This window comes from Gorilla gorilla, chromosome 1, assembly GCF_029281585.2.
Source record: "Gorilla gorilla gorilla isolate KB3781 chromosome 1, NHGRI_mGorGor1-v2.1_pri, whole genome shotgun sequence".
In the NCBI taxonomy this organism is placed as follows: domain Eukaryota; kingdom Metazoa; phylum Chordata; class Mammalia; order Primates; family Hominidae; genus Gorilla; species Gorilla gorilla.
Genome location: NC_073224.2, coordinates 220,980,512 through 221,003,059, shown reverse-complemented (window position 1 = coordinate 221,003,059; position 22,548 = coordinate 220,980,512). Strand labels below are relative to the sequence as shown.

The following is a 22,548-nucleotide window of genomic DNA, read 5'->3' as shown; positions in this document are numbered from 1 at the left end:
TTGAGTGTTTCTGTGGCCTTCCGTCCTCCTACCCCTCCCCCAACACCAGATTCATCTTCTATTTAAAAACAAAAACAAAAAAAAGCACCATCAGTTCTAAGACATTTCACTTTATTTAAAAGAAGCCAATATACAGGATATAAAGGGCATGATATTTACAACAGTACAGTAAACAGGTTGGTTTCCGGTAGGATCAGTAGTCTTTCCATGAGTATAAATCCCCCCCTTCCCTGTGATGCTAGACCCAGCTGGCAGACAACAGCAACGGTGGGGCAGGATCATGGGGTATAAAGTCTCCCTGGGTGGGGCTAAAAATCAGGTAGATGCAAAAACGTCCACAAGGGGTCTTGCAGGGAAGGGCTTTGCCTCATTTCTTTGAGGGCTTGGGAGGGAGGGGTCTTGGTGAGGGATTTGCTCAGAACTAACACACAGCCCACCCTGAGCCTGGAAATCATCCATTCATAGAAAATTCCCTTCCAGAGAGAATCTGGCTTTACCTGCACCCACCCAGTCCCCTCCAGACTCCCCAATCCAGGAGAGAGCTCTTCTAGAGCCAGAGCTTGGTGTCTCAAGGGGGAAGACCCCTGTCCTAGGAAACCCCCAGCACCCTGATCCCTCCCCCGCAGGGCCCTGGGGGGAACATAGCAAGGACTGCAGCCCAGGCTTGGCCTGGAGTAGACACAGCCAGGGCTGGGCTATGAGCATCTTAAGCCATTTCCACTCCTGCTCCAGCTGCCTGACCACCTGGGACCCGCGAAGGCCCAGGCTCCAAGGAAGTCGTGTGCTCCCACTGTCACCCATGCTCTGCTGCCTCCCAACCCTCTTCCAACGCAACTGGGTTGGAAATGGATCTCGGCAGACCAGAGTCAGAGTAACTAATTAATCAGAGCCTATCCCCAGAGCCCAGCTTGTTCCCTCCCTAATGCGCCTTGTCCCTTCCCCCACCCACCACATTTCTGAATTTCCTACAGCCCACCCACCCCCTCAGATCCCCACCCCAAGACTTCCAAGGAGCTGAGGGGTCAGAGGAGAGGAGAATGGGGTGAAGTGGGACCTACACTCTGCTGAAGCTGCTCATGGGTATGGATGACCAAAAGTGAGGACAGAAGACGAGGCCGGGGGACAGGAATGGGTTCCATTCAATCCAGCAACAACATGCACCATGTCTCGTCCACAGGAAAATGCTGGGCTACCACAACTGCCTACCCTAGATTAAAAAAACCTTCCTTTCATAAAAATAGATGAGAGTCTCTTGCTTTATAAATAGATTACATTTAGCTTAAGTTACATCTTATATTCTCCCCCACCCCACCCCCTCTCCTCCCACTCCAAGCGTAAGTGGTTTAATTCTCCCTAGGCCATCTGAGCTCTACCCACAGAGTTAGTCCACGATGGATTTGGCCCTTCAGGGACCTCAAGACATTTTCTCAAGACGAGAAAGAAAAATGTGTTGATTTGCCAATAATTTTTTTCTCTGTTCGGAGTCTCAGAGGAGTGCGAGTGTATGTGTGTGTGTGTGTGTGTGTGTGTGTATTTCACAACCAACCAGGGAGCCAAAAGGATGCTAGTCTTCCTATCCCTCCCCAATCCTCTGTTTGTATAAAACCCCCAAAAACAGGAGACAGAGGGCAGCGCAGGAGAGCCCATCTGAGAACAATTCTAAAATACCAGTGTCAATATGACACTGGGCTTAGAAATAGAAAGTCAAAATTAAGTATTTACAGCTTTACAAAGGATGGACCAATTCGTCCCAGCTAGGACTGGTGCTGCCCCAGCGAGCGTTGGGATCTTTCTTGGCAAGCTGTGGGCTCATGGTGAGGGGACAAGCAGGGCCCACTGACATTAACTGAAAAAAGCATGTGGTGGAGAGGCAGGCAGGCAGGCAGGCCGGACCCAGGAACCAGCCCAGGAGGCAGGCCCATCACACTCTGGCTTTCCCTCTCCTACCCACCTGCCCCAAGTCCTCACTCCCAAGAGGAGAGCAGATATTAAAAGCCAGCCGGAAGGGACTCTCAGGCCAGGATCTCTTTCTGACTCCTGCAGTTTTCAAACTCCCTAGAGTACCCTAGTCCTCAAAGACAAATGACCTATGTATACAAGGAGGAAAGTAAAAATAATACCGCCGGACACCGATAACCACAGTAACCTTAGTTACTCCCACGCTAACACTGCTGCCTTACAGTCTTAAGTCTAAAGATATATCTGTCACCCTCCCACCACCTTGGGGAACAACCCAGGGCCGGCTTCCACGCTGCCCACGAAACTCCCATACCACATTGTCCAATGCCTCCCTCAGCCCTGGACGGAGGAGACCCACGAGGGTGGATGTTTTCCTGCCCTCGAGGAAACGGAAAATCTTTTTAGCAGCTGAGGTCCAAGCCCAACTGGCTCTGATAACCTTTGGTTAAAATAAAAATTCAACAACAATAACAACAAGAATCAGGTATGTTTGAACCCTGTAACCTTTAGAACAAGGGTCAGTGAGGAGAGAGAAGGGCCGTCTCTCTTCCGAAACCATTGTCCCTCCAAGTACCTGTCAAAGGGTACTGTTTGGCTAACAAGAGATGCTGACTATGGAAGCGTCACAGCCAGACTGCCACAGGGGACCCGTGGGAGGTGCCCCCAGCAAAAGAAAACAAAGGAAGAAACTCATGACGAAGGCCACCAAATCGTGATAAATTACATCACACGTAGTCACTAACACATTCTCACGCTCTCTCTCTCTCTCTCTACATATATCTATTATGTACAGTATTTTTAAGACTGTAACACAGGTGGGGGAAACAGAAAAGAGAGAAGAGCCTTAAAGGCCATGGACCCCTGGGGACCACAATCCCAGTCAAACCCAGAGCCCCCTCCTTCTGCCTCCAGGCAAGGCAGAGGGACCCAAGTTCTAGTCCTTGGGCACATTTTGCTACCTTGACCACTAGAGGGAGCTCCTGGGACAACAAAAAATTAAAATTGGCAACAGACCCACTGCAGTAGGTATGAAAAGAGGCTTAAAAAATAATAATAAAGCAAAGCCTGCTCAGCTGGCTCCAAGCTGAGATTTGGAAGGGGGCCACACAGTGCCCTTCAACGCAGTCCCACTCAAGCCATTCAAGTCTTGGGGGATGCTGGCTCAGATCAATACCCCGACCGGCCAGTCGAGGGAACTGCTGAGAGAGGCTTGCGTGTGTGGAGGAGCAGAAAAAGGATGGCCCTCACTCCAGCTCCTGCACTGCCAGCAGCCCACCCGGCTTCTCTCCTGCCAGCAGCCAAAAGCGGGCAACTGCCGGACAGTCCTAACCCAAGGCGGGTAGAAGGGAGCAGAGACCAGGCCTGGCCCCTTCAGACTTTCTCACAGAGAAATTACAGATCTCTAAGCCTCTATTGTTGGCTGGCGAGGGAGGGAAGAACATCAAGTTATCAGGGAAATCAAGGATCCCTCCGCCCCCGCCCTGAACCCAGAGGTCCGGAAGGGAGCAAGCGGTCAGGCAGGCCAGTGCCTTGCGGGAACCCCGGCCTCATGACCAACCTCGGCCAAACCCACACTACCCAGTCAGTGCTGCGACACAGATCACCCTAACCCCGGCCTCTCTCCCAGCTCCAGGGGGAAGCCAGGAGCCCAGGAGAGGTCCTGCCTTCCACAATGATATAAGGCAAGCTGCTTTTGTTGTTTGTTTTTTGCATAGTAGTTTAAACACAGTGAGGCTCCGCCTTCCCCTCACAGTGCCTTGTCCCTTCAACTTTGCCACTCGATCCCCCCAAAAAATTAAAATGTGTCTTCCTTCCCTTCCTTCCACCTTTCTCTCCTTCAGGGAGTGAGAAAATTGGGGTGGTCCCTACCCAGGCCTAGAAAGCTCACAGAGGCAAGCAGCTCCTTCCTGGGGGTTGGCAGAGCACCCCAAGCCCCAGGCCCGGTCTGGGCTGGCTCAGGAGGAAGGGAGGGCATAGCCCATGGCCAATCAGAGGAGCAGGTGGGACGGACGGCAGAAACCACATTACACCATGGCCGGTTGGCCCAGCCCTCAGCTTAGAGTTCTGTATAAAAACACCTGCTAGGAATAATTCTTTGGAGCTCAAAGTGGCTCAGCTTAAGGGAGAAGGCACAGTTAACACTGCAAAGTCCGCACAGAAGTCTGCATTTGTAATGTGGAGAACAATAGAAATTGACAGCACCATTCCTTGGGTGGGTGGGGGATGGAGACGGGGCACCCGTTGGTGGTGTGGAAGGAAGGAAGGAAGCAGCAGTCCCTCGGGGCCTCCAGAGAAGGGAGGGCAGAGAAAGTCTGTGTGGTGCGGCTTCGAACCCCACTCCGAGGGGCCTTCCTGGCCCCAAGAGGAGAGGTGGCAGGGCCCCATCACCAAGACCACCAGGCTCGCAGGGCCTCAGTCATCAGCTGACCATGGGCTCCACATCCGCCTCCCGCTCGAACTCATCCTGGATCTCATCTGTACTTCCTGAGTCGCTGCTGGCCACGGAGCTGGGGGACGGTGAATTCCTGAGAAGCACAAGAGAGCGGGGAAATTCAGAGAGCAGCCCTGGGCCTCTGAAGGGTCAAGGAGTGGGAAGGCTGAGCTGCCACTTCTATAAGATCTACTCTCAGAGGGGCCTGGTCCTGAGCTCCTGCCTCACTCGGCTATCCTTAAGATCCTTTAAGCTCACGAGGTAACCCCCTGCACCAGCCCCTACTTGGTCTGGCTGTGTTGGCTTCTCTAGGAAGAAAGCCCCTTGGGAGCTGGACCGTGGATCAAGTTTGGCTGTTACCCTCCAAGCACCTAACCCATGTCTGGGCATATAGTAGGTGCTAAGTAAAACCTGAATGACTCAGAGCTCAAAAGGAGGCCATGCGGGATACGGTTAACATCACTGGGCTGCAGTTCTGATTCTATCTCGGATGAGCTGGGGGTGGGGGAGCTTGGGCAAACCGTTTAACCTGCCTGAGCGTCTGCTCTTCTGTCTGGATAATGGCGATAACCACACTGGGTTCTGGGGGTTCGAGGACTTAAAGGTCTGAAAGGCAAGGCCACGGCCCTGCACACAGATCTGGCCCCCACAGAGCTGTCCCTCCCTCTCGTACAGTAATGCAGCAAAACGAGGAAAACAATGACAACGTATTTGTGCTGTGTGGCAGGCATTCTCCGCATATTAGCTCATTCTCAGCATGGCTGTCCCCCGATAAGGCTGTGTGTCCTTGAAGGCAGGGGCTCTGCTTTATGTGCCATGCCTGACACTTGTCAGTCTCCTGGGGACAGGCCCTGGGTTGGAAGAGGATGCTATGGTTTGGCTGCGTTCCCACCCAAATCGCATCTGGAATTGTAGCTCCCATAATCCCCACGTGTCATGAGAGGGACCAGTTAGAGATAATTGAATCTTGGGGGCGGTTTCCCCCATCCTGTTCTCGTGATAGTGAGTTAGTTCTCACGAGATCTGATGGTTTTATAAGGGGGGGGTTTCCCCTTTGCTAGGCACTCATTCTCTCCCCTGCCGCCCTGTGAAGAGGTGCCTTCTGCCATGACTATACGTTTCCTGAGGCCTCCCCAGCCATGTGGAACGGTGAGTCAACGAAACCTCTTTCCTTTATAAATTACCCAGTATCAGGCATTTCTTTTTTTTGGAGATGGGGTCTTGCTATGTTGCCCAAGCTAGCTGTGAACTCCTGGGCTCAAGCGATCCTCCCACCTCAGCCTCCCAAAGTGCTGGGATTACAGGTGTGAGCCACCACGCCCAGCCTCAGGCAGTTCTTTATAGCACCATGAGAACAGACTAACAGATGGGAAAGGAAGGGAAATCACTTCCTGTGAGCAAATGGGAGCATGCCCTGTCCGCCTCTGCTCCCCATTTCAGCAGAAAATGGGGCTTAAGCTCCTTGAGGGCAGGGGCTATACTTACTGGCCCCACTGTCTTGCACAGAGCAGGCCTTTGACAAGTATCTATTGAATCCACAAAGGGCAGGGTGGTGGTGGGACTTGCATGAGGTTAGATATGTAAGGCATCTGGCACATAGGTGTGCTAATAGTCACTGGATGGATGGATGGATGGATGGATGGATGGATGGATGGACAGACGGACAGATGGACGGACAGAGAGACAGGTTGGGAGCATGACACATGGCCGAGTTGCAGCCTTGGAAATTCCCCTCCAAGGATGCCATAGCTGAATCCCCTGGGAGGATGGGCAGGTACCTGTCTGCGGAGCCTTTGATGAGCCGGCGGCAGGTCTCCATCTGCACGTCCAGGCCTCGCTTCATGCTGCACATCTCCATGTACTCGTGCAGGTGTCGGTTCATGTCACTTTTGGCTGTGGCCAGCTCGAGCTGGGAGGAACCAGTGAGGAATAAGGGTGAGGGCAAGCCATCCTCATGACAGAAGCCTCAGCAACCTGTCCTCCTGGATTCCTCAGGGATGGTGCCATCAAAGCCACCATTGGACACCATGCCATCAGGACCCTGCCTCCGGACATCAACCTCCCTCACCCTCTGCTCTCTGCACATGGGTCCACTTCCCCTAGAACTCATTCTGGCCAAAGGGGAATGGTCGCTTAGCAACCCCAGCAGCAGCCTGGCTCTGATGCACCCCACCCGGTGCTGAGAACTCAACATCTTTGGGTTCCTTTATCCAAACCTGATTACAAAAATCCTGAAGGCTTTTTCATGTTTCTGACTCTTGTCCTCTATCAAGTGATACTTCCTCTAGGGAAGGAGCTGGGCTTCCCTTTCTCCTGCATAATAGCAATGACTGTCGTTTATAGAAGTGATCACATGCACCGCCTCTGGAGCCAGAGAGAATTATACTTCAGTGCTGCTTCCTGGCCGCAAGGCCTTGGGCAAGTCACTTGGTCTCTTCCAACCTCATCTCCTCCTCTGTAAAAGGGGTGCACGGTGCCTACTGCATAGGGTACAGGTAAGGATACCGGGCATACTCAGCACCTTGTGTCACTCACTATCACTCGAATGTCAGCTCTGTGGTTATTATGGGATCATCATCTCAGCTACATATATTCTTTCTAATTCTCTGAGGCAGGCAAGGATCACCACCCCCATTTGACAGATTAGGAAACTGAGGCCCTAAGAAAGACGTTACTTGCCCCTGAGGCCTCCTGACTCCCAATCCTGCGCCTGCCCCACTCTACCAGCCCCTGCCCATGACACATGGGTGTTTGATCACCAGGATCTCAACCATGTGGACCTCAGGAGAGCCTCACGAGTGGGCTCCACATCCCGAGCCCTCACCTCGATCTGACCTATCGTTTCCTGGTACTCCTTGTCTCTTGTCTTGAAGAAGGATTCGGTCTCGTGGATCAAGTTGCCCAAGTTTTCCTCTTGCTGGGGAAATAGAACAAAGGAGACAGTTTACTTTATTTATTTATTTATTTATTTATTTATTTTTGAGATGGAGTCTCACTCTGCCACCCAGGCTGGCGTGCAGAGGTATGATCTCGGCTCACTACAACCTCTGCCTCCTGAATTCAAGCAATTCTCCTGCCTTAGACTCCTAAGTAGCTGGGATTACAGATGCCCACCACCAGGCCTGGCTAATTTTTATATTTTTAGTAGAGATGGGATTTCGCCATATTGGCCAGGCTGGTCTTGAACTCCCAACCTCAGGTGATCTGCCCACCTCGGCCTCCCAAAGTGCTGGGATTACAGGCATGAGCCACTGCGCCCGGCCCAAAGGGGACAGTTTAGCAGTGTGGTGGGGGCTGTAGAAAAATAACAGGGATGAGGGACCATTGAAAGGCGGTGTCCCCCAGAGCCCCAGTCCTGGCCTTTGGGAAGCCAGGCGCTGGGCTTACCTCGCCCTGCAGGTCGATGGTCGGATTGCAGTTGGTGAAATCCTCCCAGAGCAGCAGCGTGTCTTCATTCTCTTCCCACGTCAGGCTGTCACAGTCGTCGTCAAAGTCAAAGGTCTCCCGCCTGTGGGGGTGACATCAGAGGGCATGACTGAACAGAAGGCAGGCTCCAGGGACCCATACAGGGGACAGAAAGGGGCAGCTGCCCAGCGGGTACACAGCTTCAAGGCTGTCCTCAGGAAAGACAGGGATAGTAAGCCAAAGGGGACATTCACCTTATCCAAAAGGAGTTTAACTCTTTTAAAATGCAGAATGCATTTATGTATTGTTTGTACAATTAAAAATGTGTATTTTTTTTAATGTCAGGCTTTAATTAATTGGGACTAAAGATATTTTCCTCCAAGTCCAATCTTGCAATTTTCCTCATTCATTTAACAGCTATTTCTTGAGCCCCTAGTTTGAGTGAGATGTTCAATACAATATCATCTTCTCTGTAATTCGGAAAGGTTGGTATTATACCTATTTTACAGATGAAGAAATGGTGGCTCAGAAAGGATAACTCAACTGTCTAAAGCCACACAGCTAGCATGTAGCAGAAACAGGCTAGAATGCCAAATGTTTCTGTTTCCTACAGCTTTTTCCTCCCCATCAAGACACTCCCCAAGCACCCGTTAGGTGCTGGGCACTGGACCAGCCACTAAGCATGCAGCAAGATGCAACGCCCTCAAAACAATTCCACCCTCAAAACAATCCTATGAGGTAAGCATAACTATCATTCCCATTTTGCAGGTGAGGAAACAGAGGCTCAGAGGGATTCAGTGGCCTTCTAGACCAATACATGCTGGAAATGAGATTTGAATTCAAAGCCTGGGAGATGTCAAGACCTCCCTATTGGCTAGAACTAGAAGTAGGTTGACCAACCAGGCAGGTTTGCCTGCGACTAAGGGGTTCCCAAGATGCACTGGTTACCCCAACTGGAGGAGACCTAAAGATCAGCTCATCCAACATACCCCTATTTCCAAGGGGAAGGCTGAGTCTGTAGGAGTGAAATCACTTGACCCAGTGCATCGGTAGCACAGGACAATGTGGACCCTGTCTCCAGGCTGCCATCCCAGGGCTCTCCCCATTGCCTGCCCTCCCTCAACTCCTTCCTGGATCCTCCAGAGCAACAATGAGTGTTCCCAATGGACTGGGTTGGGGACTGGGCAGGTCCCAAGAAGGCTGTCTGGTAAAAAGCTGCCTCGAGCGCCCCCTGGAGTCAGGCCGGGCCGGCTCCCCTCCAAAAGCCATTCCCACAGGAGCCCATAGGTGGCTCCCCGAGTCCAGGGTCCTGAGCTGGTAGGGGGTGGGTGCTGGAGAGGGCCGTGTGGCCCGGAGCCGCCAGGGTCCAGTGGTCACTGCATCACACACTCGATTCCTGACTTCACTTCCTTCCCAGCGTCTGGGATCTGAAGGAAACCCCAGCCGAGGGACAGGAAGCTGGAAAGGACAGAAAGACGGGCAAGAGAAGGGACTCGGAAGAGGCCTCCACTTCACAAATCTGCAGAGTGGGGCTGAGGAGGAGCCTTGGCCCCAGCGGGGGAGAGCCACACGTTCCCTCTCTTCTCCTTGGTCTGAAGCCCAAACAACCGACTTGGATCAAAACAAAACACAACTGTAACACAGCTGCATTACTCAAACACTTCATCAGATCTGGCCAGGGGCAGCCTGGCTAGGATTCTGCCCACAGCTAGTGGAGATGTCCATGGGAAAGGCCCAGGGCCCCGCCTGGGGTGGGGGTCAGGGCGGCCCACACAGAACTGCAGAATCGGGGTGGGGGGTGATCAAAGTGATCAGAGGTTTCGTTGTTTGTTGTTGTTGTTGTTTTTTGTTTGTTTGTTTGGTTTGAGACGGAGTCTCGCTGTCGCCCAGGCTGGAGTGCAGTGGCGCGATCTCGGCTCACTGCAGGCTCCGCCCCCCAGGGTTCACGCCATTCTGCTGCCTCAGCCTCCTGCGTAGCTGGGACTACAGGAGCCCGCCACCACGCCCAGCTAATTTTTTGTATTTTTAGTAGAGACAGGGTTTCACTGTGTTAGCCAGGATGGTCTCGATCTCCTGACCTTGTGATCCGCCTGCCTCGGCCTCCCAAAGTGCTGGGATTACAGGCGTGAGCCACCGCGCCCGGCCTGTTTGTTTTAACTTTGGTAACTTTACAACCAGCTAAATCGAGTTCCATATTGAACCCAATTTAGCTCTATCAACACTGAGGCGCCCACTCCTGCAGCCAGTCTCGCCTGACTTGGATCTGAATGCTCTTTCTACACACTGGAGCCTTTGCCCATGGGGCCCCCTGGCTTCCACTCTGATCTGTCTCCTTTTGTAGCTCACCCCATTGCTGGTCAGCTTAACAATGCCCTGGGGACTTTATAAAAGCAGGGACAACAATTTCTTCAGATAAGTCCTTTAATTTAACCACACGGACCCAGCCTGGGATCTCCGGGACATGCAATCCTGTCTTAGGGCTCAGAAGTGCCCAGGGCAACATTCAGAAAACCTAGACCCAACCACTGCTTCTTTCCAAAAGCCCCTATTGGCCAGGTGCAGTGGCTCATGCCTGTAATTCCAGGACTTCGGGAAGCCGAGGTGGGCGGATCACTTGAGGCCAGGAGTTTGAGACTAGCCTGGGCAACATGGTAAAACCCAGTCTCTACTAAAAAAATACAAAAAAAAATTAGCTGGGTGTGGTGGTGCATGCCTGTAGTCTCAGCTACTTCGGAGACTGAGGCAGGAGAATTGCTTGAACCCAGGAGGTGGAAGCTGCAGTGAGCTGAGATTGCACCACCACACTCCAGCCTGGGCAAGAGAACAAGGCTCCATCTCAAAAAAAAAAAAAGCCCCTCTTGGCAGGCAGCAAAAGATGAGAATATGAGATGGGGGTTTCAAAAGAGGAATCAAGAATCTAGGGGTCTCCTTATCACCCTTAAATAGCAAACCCCCAAAATACAGCTCCGATCACAGTTCTGTTTCAAGGGAATGGCAGGTCCAGAAAGTATCAGGCAAAAGAGTTCCTGTCCCCACCCAGTTCCAACCCTGCCCCTGCCTCCTGTCTACCTTAAAAGTCAGCCTAGAATAGGGACAGAAGAGAGAATTCTCTTCCAAGCATGGCGTGGGGGACAAAGCACTGGACCAAGAGTTGGGGGCCTGGCTCTGTGTGCCCCTCTGAGCCCATTCTCTCATCTGTACAATGAAGTGGCTGGGCAGAGTGAGCTCTGGACTATGGAATTCTGAGCCAGCCTCAGAGCTCTGCAGGGAGGTTAGGAGAGCCCGTGCCCCGGGCTTTTGAAACAAATGATGTCAAAGGCATCTGCTAGAAGGAGCATGCCCTCTCTGGGGGGGTTCTGGGAGGTGGCAGAGCCTCCCAGAGCTCTGATTGGTAGCATTTGCTGATTTCCTGCAATGGCAAATTTTAAGGTACTAATATGACATCACTGAGCCTGGAGTGGGTTTAGCAGCTTCTAAGAGCTGGCACCAGCAGGCTCGCCCACCACTGATCATACCCAGCCCAGACCCTGCCACCACTCCAAGCAGTGTTTCCTACTGACAGCGCACTAGCGTGGGAGGCGGCCTGGCTCTGAATCCCAGCTCAGCCACATACTAGCTGAGTGGTGTTACCCAAGTCCCTTCTCCTCTCAGAGTCTCAGTTTCCCTGTCTACAAAAGGGGAGTGATACCCCATCTCCTAGGATGGGCATCTGGAGTGAGCAAAGTGACATTTGTGAAGCCCCCTCCAAGCGAACATCAGGAGCCATTTCTGCAAGCCGTGCGGTCAACACAGCCAGCCCACCAAGGGCAAACTAGTGCAGGTGGGTCTGGCTAAGGTCTGCTCAAGAATGGCCCACAGGCTAGGTACGGTAGCTCATGCCAGTAATCCCAGCACTTTGGGAGGCAGAGGTAGGCAGATCACTGGAGGTCAGGAGTTCGAGACCAGCCTGGCCAACATGGTAAAACCCTGCCTCTACTAAAAATGCAAAAATTAGCCAGGCCTCATGGTGCATGCCTGTGATTCCAGCTACTTGGGAGGCTGAGGCAGGAGAAACACTGGAACCCAGGAGGCAGAGGCTGCAGTGAGCCGAGATCTGGCCGCTATACTCCAGTCTGGGTGACAGAGTGAGACCCTGTCTCAAAAAAAAAAAAAAAAAAAAAATAGCCTACAAATAAGACCACATCTGCCATTGCCCCTTCTGGGTTCATGACATCCTCAGACACAGACATGTCCAGAGAGAGGACAGCCCAGCCCCTGTATCTCATGGGCAAGAACACCCCTTCTCCCACCGCTTTTTTGGAGGAAGCTTTCAAAGGAAAGGCAGGAGAATGGCAGACAGGGAACATAAAGGATGCTGGCGAATGGAAGAGTATGCGCCTGTCCAGATTCAGCAGCTGCCATCCAGCCCTGTCAACTGTGCCCCAGGCTCAGCAATGCCTGACCTCCTCGAGCTTCCAAGAGAGGCTGAACATATGAAATTTCCCAAATTACAAATGTTGAAAATGAATCTTGGCTGGGTGCGGTGGTTCACGCCTGTAATCCCAGCACTTTGGGAGGCCAAGGCAGGAGCATCGCTTGAGCTCAGAAATTTGAGACCAGCCTGGGCAACACAGTGAGACCCTGTCTCTACAAAAAAATTTAAAAATTAGCTGGGCATGGTGGCACATGCCTGTGCTCCCAACTACTTGGGAGGCTGAGATGAAAGGATCCCTAAACCCAAGAGGTTGAGGCTGCAGTGAGCTGTGACCGTGCCGCCACATTCCAGCCTCCAGCCTGGGTGACAAAGTGAGACCCTGTCTCAAAAAAAAAAAAAAAAAAAAAGGAAATGAATTCAAATTCTTCCAGTGCTGCAGGCTACTCTCAGCCCAAGCCTCCCATTCACCGCCCCTGTGCAAGCAATCCGGGGAAACGGAGAGTGTGCGGGCCACGGGGATACTCACAGCTGGTTAAACATGCGCTTCATCTCATCGGTGATGTTCATGGAGCCGACCTCATCGTCCGAGAACCGGTTCACCTCCCCGTCCTGCTCAGAGATGTCATCATCAGAAGCCACCTTACGCTCTTTCTTTTTGGGGACCACCTGAACCGGAAAGGAAGCAATCAAGGTAACTGGGGGGCTCGGCTAGGATGGAGGGTAGGGGTGAACTGGGAAGGGAGCCGGCATCTCACAGGATGATGAGCGTGACTGGGGCCGGCCAGTGCCAGGAAAGGTGCAGGTCCTCTAAGAAGCAGGCGGCGTTAGCAGGAAGCGCGAGGTGGGAGACATGCAGGGGGACACAGACGGCCTGGACTCTTCCCTGCCCTGGGCGGCCTGGTGGGTGCGCCAGCTTGGCTCGCCCTTTTACCACAGAAGCAGCCCCACAGTTTGGGGAGAGGAGCAGGCCAGACCAGGACACAGAGTTGCCTGGGATATCTCAGAGCCAGCCAGAGAGATGGAGAACCCCTGACAAAGGCCATACAGCCCCATGCTGACCAGAGCCCTCCTGCTCACATGCAAAGGCAAAGGACAGACGGCCCAAGGTTCACCGAAAGCTTCCACTCCAAGCAGACAAGCCACGAGCAAACGAAGGCTGCATTGGCCTCCCCTGCTTCCCGGCAGAGGGACAGCAAGAAGGCATGGAGGTGGAGAGAGGGCCCCAGGGAGGCCCAGATCTGGCCCAGCGACGTCAAAGTCACACACACAGAGCGACAACACACCGTATTGCCCTGGGCTCAAGCAAAAGCCAAACCACAACCCGAAACTCAAGAAGCAGCCTTCGGAGAATGACATGTGCCTCATTCGGCTGGACTGGCCCCCCAAGCCCTCTCCGGAAGACAGCCTCACTGGCGCTAACCTGATCGCCGTCTCTCGGGGGCACCCACACTTGCACGTTAGGTCGGGGGGGTATCGAGAGCCTCTTTGGGGTGGAATGAAAAATAGTCAAAGGCCAACGGCTCCTCTTCTGAACTCTGAGGCCCCTCTACCAGAGCTCAGGCCAGCTCCCCCACTTCTCCCCATAACCTGGCCAGGGTTCCCCAACCGTGGGGATGATGCCCAGTTCTGGCACCCAGAGGAAGGGGCAGGAAGCGGGACAATGGGTACAGTGTGGGCTGGTGAACCAAGCCCTGGAGGGGCAGGAGACTGATTTCTGCCACTTCCTTCCGTGAGCACAGCACATCACCCTCTGGGCCTCGGTCTCCCCAGCCATAGGATGAAGCAGTCAGACAAGCCTATGAGTCCACGGGTGCCTGATTCTACGTTTTCCTGGGGAGGCCACAGGGTCGGGTAGTGCTACGTCTCGGGGAAGGGGAGGGAGTGAGTGGGATGTGGAGGGAAACAGGGGTTGGCCGGGCAGGGGTGGAGGCCAGGGCTGCTCTGGGAGAGTGGGGGGTTGGCTGGTGAGCAGGGCAGCCCTAGTCACCTGGAAGATCTTGGACACGTCTTCCGAGTTCCGCTGCTGTGCGACATCGCACAGCTTGGCCGTGATATCGATTCGGCGGCAGATGTCCATGTCCACCTTCATGGCCTTTTCTTGGATCTTTGTGTCCAGGTCTGTCATGGGCTGCAGGGAGGACAGCAGGGTTTACATGAGCGAGGGATGGAGCAAGCCTGGGGGGCTGGGCAGAGAGGTGGGGAGACCCCTAGGTGTCAGCAGGGGTGGTGCGGGGAGGCCTCCAGAGTCCAAGGGTGCCTTGGGCTTTTCCGTGGAGTGGAGGGCTGCGGCGGCACTGCTCAGGGTGGGATGGGGTTGGGGCCTTGGGAGTCAGGGTCCAGTGTGACGCCGTGTGTGCTGCTCTCCCTAAGGGCTGGAAGGCATCCTCCCAGCAGACACAGGGTCCGTGTTCACTTTGTTAGAGCGAAGAAAAAAGACAACTCCCGCTGGAGAAAGATAGCCCTTCTTTTCCCACCTGCACACCCCACCTGTCCCCCACACAGGCAGCTCTCTCTCCTGGATGCCTCCAAGGCCGGCAGTGGGAGTCACTGAGGACCACGGGGTTGATCCCCTTGGACACAAGTGAGAGGGAGCCCAGTGGCCTCCAACTAGGGTCCTGGGAGGCTTCTACCAACCACACCCAGCTTCACGCCCCTCCACACCAGGAGCCATGCCAGGCTCAGTCACCCACGTTCTGGCCCCTTCTGCCTTCTGGTGGGGTCTCCCCCTGTACTGCCCACTGTTTGAAGGGGGAGGAGACCTGGGTCCCCAGCAGCAAGGAGCCCTTTGCTGCCAACAGCTCCCCCCACCCACAGATACTCAGAGGGGCCCCAGATTGTCAAAAAGACACGCACGCTGGCCTTTCCTGACCTCATGGAGCAACCCTGCCAAAAGCCGCTGGGCCTGCGAGTCTCTCAGGCCCGCACAGACCAGACGGCACCCGGCCCAACCTGCCAGACACCCCGCTGCGCCCAGACACCGAGGCCTGCCCTCATCAAGGCGAGCTGGGAAGGAGTGGGAGCAAACACACACAGACCATCAGGGGAGCCCGGGGGAGGGCGGGATGGGTTAAGCGGCAGATTAATGCATCTCTACTCAGACCGAGGGAAGCAGAAGTGGGGAGGGGGCGGGAGGAGGGTGCCTGGTCTCCGATGCATCCAATGCATCCGTCATCCTCATGGTCAAACACAGCCAGCCAGGATTCTAACTAGAAGCCGAGCTCCGGAGCCTCGGAGGGAATGAAGCATTTTGCATGATGGGTGTGGGGGAGGTCATGACACCCAGGGGCGGCGGGCGGCACTTACGTCACTCATAAGCCCCTTAAACACCACCAGCTCGGCCTTGAGCCGCTCGATCTTCTCATTCATCTCCTCCTGGATGGCATCAGCCTCCTGTGCTGCCTGCGGGGACGGAGATGGGGAGGCTTCAGAGGGGCCGGGTCCTCTGGGAATAGGAGGGTCTGGACACCTGAGTCCAGAGCCCTAGGCACCCGATGTCCACCCCAGCTGGGCACCTGCAGCCAGGGAAGGGGCACCAAGGACCTCATCCCAGCCTGACTTCCCACTGAACACTGTTGACTGCTTAAAACACTTTTCAAAGGGTTATCTATTACGTGGGAAAATCCATGGAAGGTATTAAAAGAGCAGGTTAATTAACAAGCAATCCTATTACGTTAAAAATATGAGATCAATCCGTGTGAAACTGCCAGTATTGGGCCATCTCTGCTTTCAAAAATGACAATGTCATGTGTGTCGACCTAACATGCGTCTGAAGAGCGTGGGCGTGTGTCCACACAGACAAGATCAGAAGGTCACACGCCAGTTTTTCAACTGTGGAAGGGGGAACTGGAAATAATTTTTATTTTTGGGCTTTTCTATAGTTTCCACATCTTTGACGATGAACCCATTAAATTTATAAAGAAAAAAGCACTTTCATTATAAAAGAAAGGGAGATATTCAACCTTTTCCTTCTACGCATTGACAATTATCTTAATCTGTCTCTAACTTTCTTAGACGATAAATGCTTTCAGTATCAGAATGCGATTTCTAGACATTTTTGGAAGAACTTTTCATGCCTTCTCATGGGGTTGCTACTCTTCCTCCCACTTGTCAGAGAGGAAAATAGAGGCTGAGAAGATGAAGTTTGCTGCCCAGGTTACACCGCAGGCGGGGGAGTTGCAGAGCCCAGAATGCAGAGATTCCAGCTAGAGCAGCAAGGGGAATGTTCCCAATTGCCCACCACAGAGAGCCTGCTCAGGCTGGGAGCCCACCTGCGACGTGCCCACCTGCCCTCTCCAAGGCCTTCAGCCCCAACCGAGGGCACCCTTCTTGCTTGGGGGCTTACAAACCACCTAGTCCAAGCCTCAGGTGGGGAGACAGTGACGGGTGAGAAGGGTCGCTGGTCCCAGGTCATACAGCGGCTGGGACTTGCACCCCGGGACCTGGACCCAGGCTTCTCAACCCCTGCATCAGAGCTCTTGTGCAACACTGTGCTGGTCCATTCCTAGCTTCCAAGCAGAGGAAGTGGAAGGGATCTCTTGGCTCCATAAAGGAGAGACTGAGGTGGTAGGAGGTAACAGAGTAGGGGCTGTGCAAGAATTTCCTGGCTTTGCCGCATGAAGACTGTGCCCCTTGGCCACATGGCTCTCTGGCGTGCCTCTCCTGGTCGGGATATCGGAGGGCTCTTACCTCCTGCAGCGTGTCCACCATGGTCTGAAGGTTCATGCGCTTGGCGAGCTCCTCCTCCCATCTGCAAAAGCCAAGAGGAACAGGTGGTCAGAAGGTGAGTTCCCTGTGCCAGTCCAGCCCTCAGATACAACCCCAACACCCACCCAGGGACTATATTGAGCTGGGCAAGGAAGGTGCATTGGGGCATCCATCCCTGCCTGCCCTCTGGGAGCTCCCCGCCTAGGGGAGGTGGTGTGAGAGGACAGCCAGGCTGACATATAACCAGAGTATCAGGTGGTGGTGACAAGTGCCACGTTAAGGTATGAGCCCAGCACTTCGTGAAGACAGAGGTGGGAGGGACCACCACCCTGCCTGCATGCAAACTGTAAAGTGCTGTGCAAGCACTGCTGCTCCTGTTGTTGCTGCAAGATGCAGTAGCAAAGCCAGTCCTTAGGAGCCAGGCTGCAGCCAGCTCCACTCTCAGGCTGTTCTTTGCACCCACAAGAAACAAACTTTTATTGTGCTAAGCATTGCGATGCCCGACAGCCTACCCAAACCAACACAGATCTCTCCTACGTAGGTGTTATCATTCCATTTTACAGAAGTGGAAACTGAGGCTCGGAGAGGTTAAATAAACATCTCACCCAAAGACACACAGCGAGTCAGCAGGTGGGGCTGTTTTATTACATTGAAACAAAACTCAATAAATACAGTTCCCACTGATTTAGCGTTTACTATGTGCCAAGCCCTGTTGTTCCAAGGGCTTCCACACCACTACTTTGACACGAGTACTGCCCGAAGCTGAATAGGAAACGAGGGCGGGAGGGGAGAAGGCAAAGGAGGGTTCAGTGGACCCCCGCCCTTAACTGCAGGAAGGGGTGGGAGCAGTTCCCTGGGACTGGATGATAATACCAATTCCAGAACCACCTTCACTGGGACTTACTTTGTACCAGGCACTGTTCTACATGAAGTTAATTCAATCCTCGTAACAACCTATGACGTAGGCACCGTCATTATCCCCAGGTGCAGAAAGCAAGGCCCAGAGGCACAAGCTGAACCCAAGGCCAGGGTGAGATAGTGTGGAACTAGGACTGAAACCCAGGTGGGGACGCTCCAGACTGGTTGTTCAGAATCCCCTTGCGGAGCTCCTCATAGACCCAGGAACTGTCAAAGCCTAAAGGCCCTAACCCAGCTACTCCAACAGAGTTCCTCCCTCCCTGGAGGAAGCTGGGGGCAGGTTCTTTCCCTCCTCGGATGTCTGTCCATCCTGGGACAGACAGAGGAGCTTCTCTCCTTCCTCACCCCACTGCTACCCTCCCTACATGGCCTCGGAGCAGGGCAGTCTGGAACCCTTTTAGGATGCTGTCGGGGCCAGCTAAAAATAGGCCAGAGGGGAGGGAGGGGTGGAGAGCCGGTTACGTCACCGGCTTTTGGAAACAAGAGAAAACGGATACTGTTTGCACACACAGAGGAAAATTCCTCCTCTCTCCCACAGGAGACAGCCCCGGCCAGGGCTCCTGGAGGACACACACTCTCTCCCTCTCCCCCTTTTCTCCAGCCTTTCCCAGCCCCAACATTAGCTGCTAGGCTGAGATCTGCGTGGGCTCCCGGGTCCGGACCTGGAGGGCAAGGGGCTGGGATTCCTGCCAGGGCTGGAGGGCACAGAGGAAGCTAACAGGGGGCAGGGAGGGAACCTAAGGGCCTAATCCAGCCAGGACCATCTCACTGAACCTCCCCTCATTGTACAGATGGGGCAACTGAGGCCGAGTGGTCAAGCCATTTGCCCAGATCACCCAGTATATCAGGAGCAAGGCTAGGAGTCCGGTCCCAGGCCACCTCTCACCGAGAAGAGCAGGCCCCATGTTGGGGACAGGAATCACAATGGGGGGAAAGTTCCCAGGCCACCCCATCCCTGCCCAGGAGCACAGAGCATCTGGGGCTTCTCTCGGGGATAAAGGCTGGAGCACAGGTCCCGAGCTGAATCATCTCTCCTGGCCACACGGCTCAGAGAGGGGAAGGCGACTCAATTCCAAAGCCGCTGAGCAGGGCAGGTGCAAGGGCGAGCCCCGGCAAGCCTCTGGCTGCAGCCTGGCATCTAGAGCGAACCTGCTAACACATCTTGCAGCAAGAGCAGGAGTAGCAAAGAAGGGCACAAAAAATAAAGAATGGCATGGCTCCTCCCTTGGACGCAGGCACCCAGGGGCACCTCCCCGACACTCCCCATTCCCCAGAGGGGCCCTTGGGAATGAGGCCCAGCACCCCTCACTTTTCCTTTGAGCAACCATCTCATGAGGAAGGCGAGGCAGGGGCCAACAGACCCCTTGTACAGACGGAGAAAACGAGGACCAGAGAGGGAATGAGACTTGCCCCAAATCCACCCAAGGTGACAGCGGGAGCCCAGATCTTTGGCTTTCCAGACACAATAACAGCAACAGCACCAGCAACCATTAACTGGGGGGTACGGTCTGGGCCCCACACACCCGGCTCACTGCCTTGGACACACACATCACTGGCTTGAATGTGAATTATTAACCCTCTTGGGGAAAGAATTTCTAACTAAGCCCATCTTGCAGATGAGGGAGCTGAGGTTCAAAGAGGAAAAGTAACTTGTCTAAGGTCACAGAGCTAGCAAGCAGGGAGCTGGGACTCAAAGCTAGTCCAGTCTCTAAAGCAGCGTGTCTCAGCCTAGAATGTGCATACCAATCACCTGGGCATCTTATTAACATGCAGATGCTGGTTCCACAGGCGAGGGCTGGGGCAAACAGCTCCCCAGTGATGCTGGGCTACAGATGGCACCGAGTGGCCAGGCTCTGAAGACCACACAACCCAGCCCCTCCACCTCACCTCTCCCTTCCTGCCCCGAGTTCTGCACCCTCCCAACCCCACATCTCAATCGTGTTTCCTGAGCTGCACATACCACATCCCCAGGATGAGCTTGCACAAATGATTTCATGGGCTTTTTATTTCCAAAGCCAGACGGGGGAGGCAGCCGGCTGGCCTGCTCCCAGGAGGTTGAGGACAGACCCCGCATGTGGACAGCAGCTGGCTTGACTGAAGAGCCTGTCGCTCGCCCTGACATCCCTCCCGGCGGTGGTGGAGAAAACCTGGCTCAGCCAGCTCCAGTGTTGACAATGCAGAAAAGCTCTGTCCTTGGACCGTTCTGAGGACTGGCGTGAAGGGCCAGGTGGGCGATGTGTTTCTTACGGCACTCCAGACACCTGTATTCCCTGCCCACCCACCCAGAGCCAGGGAGCACTCAGCTTAACTGAGAACTGGTGAACCAAGTTGCTGGCACAGAGATTTCAACACCAGCTTCCCAAGCACAACCCTCCCTCTTCCCTGGGTCTGCCCACGAGAGTAAGGTTTCAGTGGGGAGGGTGTTTCAGGCAGAGGGACCAACAGAAACAAAGAGGGCAGCAGGAAGGGACAGGCCAGGCGCTGTCTGCCACCAAGAGGCGGGTGCACCTACTTTGGATCAGCGGTTTGCAGACATCATTTCCTTTCAGCCTGCACCATCCCCTCTCCCAGCCCCAGCCCATGGCTGAGCAAACGACTTGCCCAAAGACTGCCTAGGAAGTGGCAGTGCCTGGATTCGAACCCAGGTCTGACAGAATCCTACGCCCGGGCCCTTTAAGGCTGAAAGGGGAAGGAAGGCTGGAGTGAACATAAAGAGATCACTTTTGGGGCACAAAGGCCATTTTCCTCGAGTCTCCCTCAGCAGTCCAGGAGCTGTTCTGTTGGCTGGGGAGGGGTCCTTTCTGGTCTTTTGAAGACTCCAGGATATTGACAGGCCTGCCACTGGCAGAAAATGAGGTGACAAACACATCCCAGTGCTCTCTGCAGGGCCTTTCCATAGATCCCCTCCATCATACTGCACATGCACTGGGCTGGAAAGCTACCCTGTCCCCACTTTACAAGTGGGAAAATGAAGACCCAGGGCCTATGGACAACTCCAGCCACGGCTGACACGGCTTGAATCACTGAGAGCCGCCCCTGCCCACCCTGACCCAACAGCTCATAAAACTTCCAAATCCTTCTCTTTTCTAGCGCTGGATGAGAGAAGGGACATTTATTGATTACCTTCTCGGTGGTATCCACCACATTAGGCACTCATACCTCCCTCTATAAAATCCCGCTGAGCCCTCCCCTGGGGATCGTCCCCATGTTGCAGATGAGGCTCAGAGGTCAGGTAACTCATTTCCCCTCTTCCTCTCTCCTCCTCAGCCTCCTGAAACCCTAGCCATTCTCCCAGGCTTGTCTCAAATGTCATCTCTTCCCCAAGCCTCGCATCCACTTCCATTGTTTGCCCCACAGCTTAAAGCAGTGGAGGCCCCAGGATCTCCTCTTCCCCAGTGGCATGGTTGTGGGATCCCACGGCACACAGCTCTCGCCCAAAGGAGCCAGTCCCATGACGCCAGGGCCAGTGATGGCTCCACTGTGTGGTCACCGCCACTTCCACCTTCCCCATCGCCACCGGGGGCTGGCACTTATCTCGGGAGGTCTCAGGCACAGAGATGGGGCAAAGAGGAAGCAAGAGGCAAGTTCCCTGGTCTAGGTGGGAAAACAGGCACAGGAGCCGGGTCTCAGGTCGGGGGTCCAGTCCTTCTGCAGGCCCAGAGAGCTGGTTATGATGATCATTCCTGTGCTTGCTACTGTATTCCCTGCACCTAAAACTGGCTGGGCACTTGCTAAGGAGTCAGACATTTATCGAATGGATTGGTTGGATGGATGGATGGATGGATGGATGGATGGATGGATGGATGGATGGATGAATGAATCCAAAGCTGCACTTACTCCTCAGTGCCCTGATGGCCCTCGCCTCCAGCCAGAGCTCCTTTCCCCCAGAGCATCCTTAGACTGAACATCCCAGCCCAGGGGCTCACAGGAGGCAAATTCCCAGCATAGCCCCTGCACTCAGCTTCATCCATTCGGCTCCAGAGCCTCTCCTGGGAGAGGCCAGGCCAGGCCAGGGGGAGGGATGGCCAGGGCAGGAAGCAGGCAGGAGAAGGAGAAACCTTCCCTTTCCCACTTCCCATAGCCCTGGGCCAGGGAGGGGAGGCAGGGATGTCAGGACAAAGAGTGCAGGGAGAGGAAATGACTCCACAAAAGCACACAGCAGCTGAGATCGGGGGCCTCGGCCACCATCTTAGCAGAACAAGCACTCTCTGAGGCTGGTGGCCAGGAGGGAGAGGTGGCAGCACCACCCCAGCCAGATGTGGTCCCTCCGCATTCCTGAGGAGCCACCACTGGAACCACGTGAGGGACGAGAAGTCTCTGCTGGCCTCTGGGGAAAAGGGGTGGGCAGATTCTATGCCAGTCCCCACCCCCACCCCACTCAGGGCCAGTGCCTCCCCCTCTCCCGTCAGCTCAAGATGACACACAGACCCGCAGGAAAGGGACCGACAAGCCTGCCCTACAGAGGGGCGGAAACCCAAGCTGAAGTCACCAGCAGAGGGGCTGACTCACAGATTTTTCACTTCCTGTGCAGTCAGAGAAAGAGGCTGGAGGCTCCCGCTCAGGAGGAAAGTAGGTGCAGGCCCAGCAAGACAATGAAGCCTCCAGGGACGAACCCGGGGCTCCTGGAGTGAGCATCCCAAGACGCCAGGGCAGCAAGAGACGGGTTCAAATCCTGCCCCATCACTTCCCAGTTGCGTGATCTTGAGCAAGTCAGTTA

The 22,548-nt window shown here is 54.4% G+C and overlaps 1 protein-coding gene across 3 annotated transcripts in view; it reads right to left on the bottom strand.

The window, feature by feature from the left end:
• Positions 1-90: 90 nt before the first annotated feature.
• IFFO2 (intermediate filament family orphan 2) overlaps positions 91-22,548 on the bottom strand; it is a 52,024-nt gene continuing 29,566 nt past the window's right edge. Inside the window, exons 2-10 of one of the 3 annotated variants that reach the window (XM_055354942.2) lie at positions 16,896-16,956; positions 15,513-15,608; positions 14,197-14,337; positions 13,630-13,692; positions 12,736-12,875; positions 7,778-7,898; positions 7,215-7,307; positions 6,169-6,299; positions 91-4,484 (exon numbers count right to left, since the gene is read on the bottom strand). In XM_055354942.2, coding sequence (XP_055210917.1) covers positions 4,379-4,484; positions 6,169-6,299; positions 7,215-7,307; positions 7,778-7,898; positions 12,736-12,875; positions 13,630-13,692; positions 14,197-14,337; positions 15,513-15,608; positions 16,896-16,956 — 952 coding nt within the window. In that variant the 3' untranslated portion in view covers positions 91-4,378. The remainder of the gene's footprint in view (positions 4,485-6,168; positions 6,300-7,214; positions 7,308-7,777; positions 7,899-12,735; positions 12,876-13,629; positions 13,693-14,196; positions 14,338-15,512; positions 15,609-16,895; positions 16,957-22,548) is intronic. The other 2 variants (XM_004024780.5, XM_055354997.2) reach the window with 2 other exon arrangements.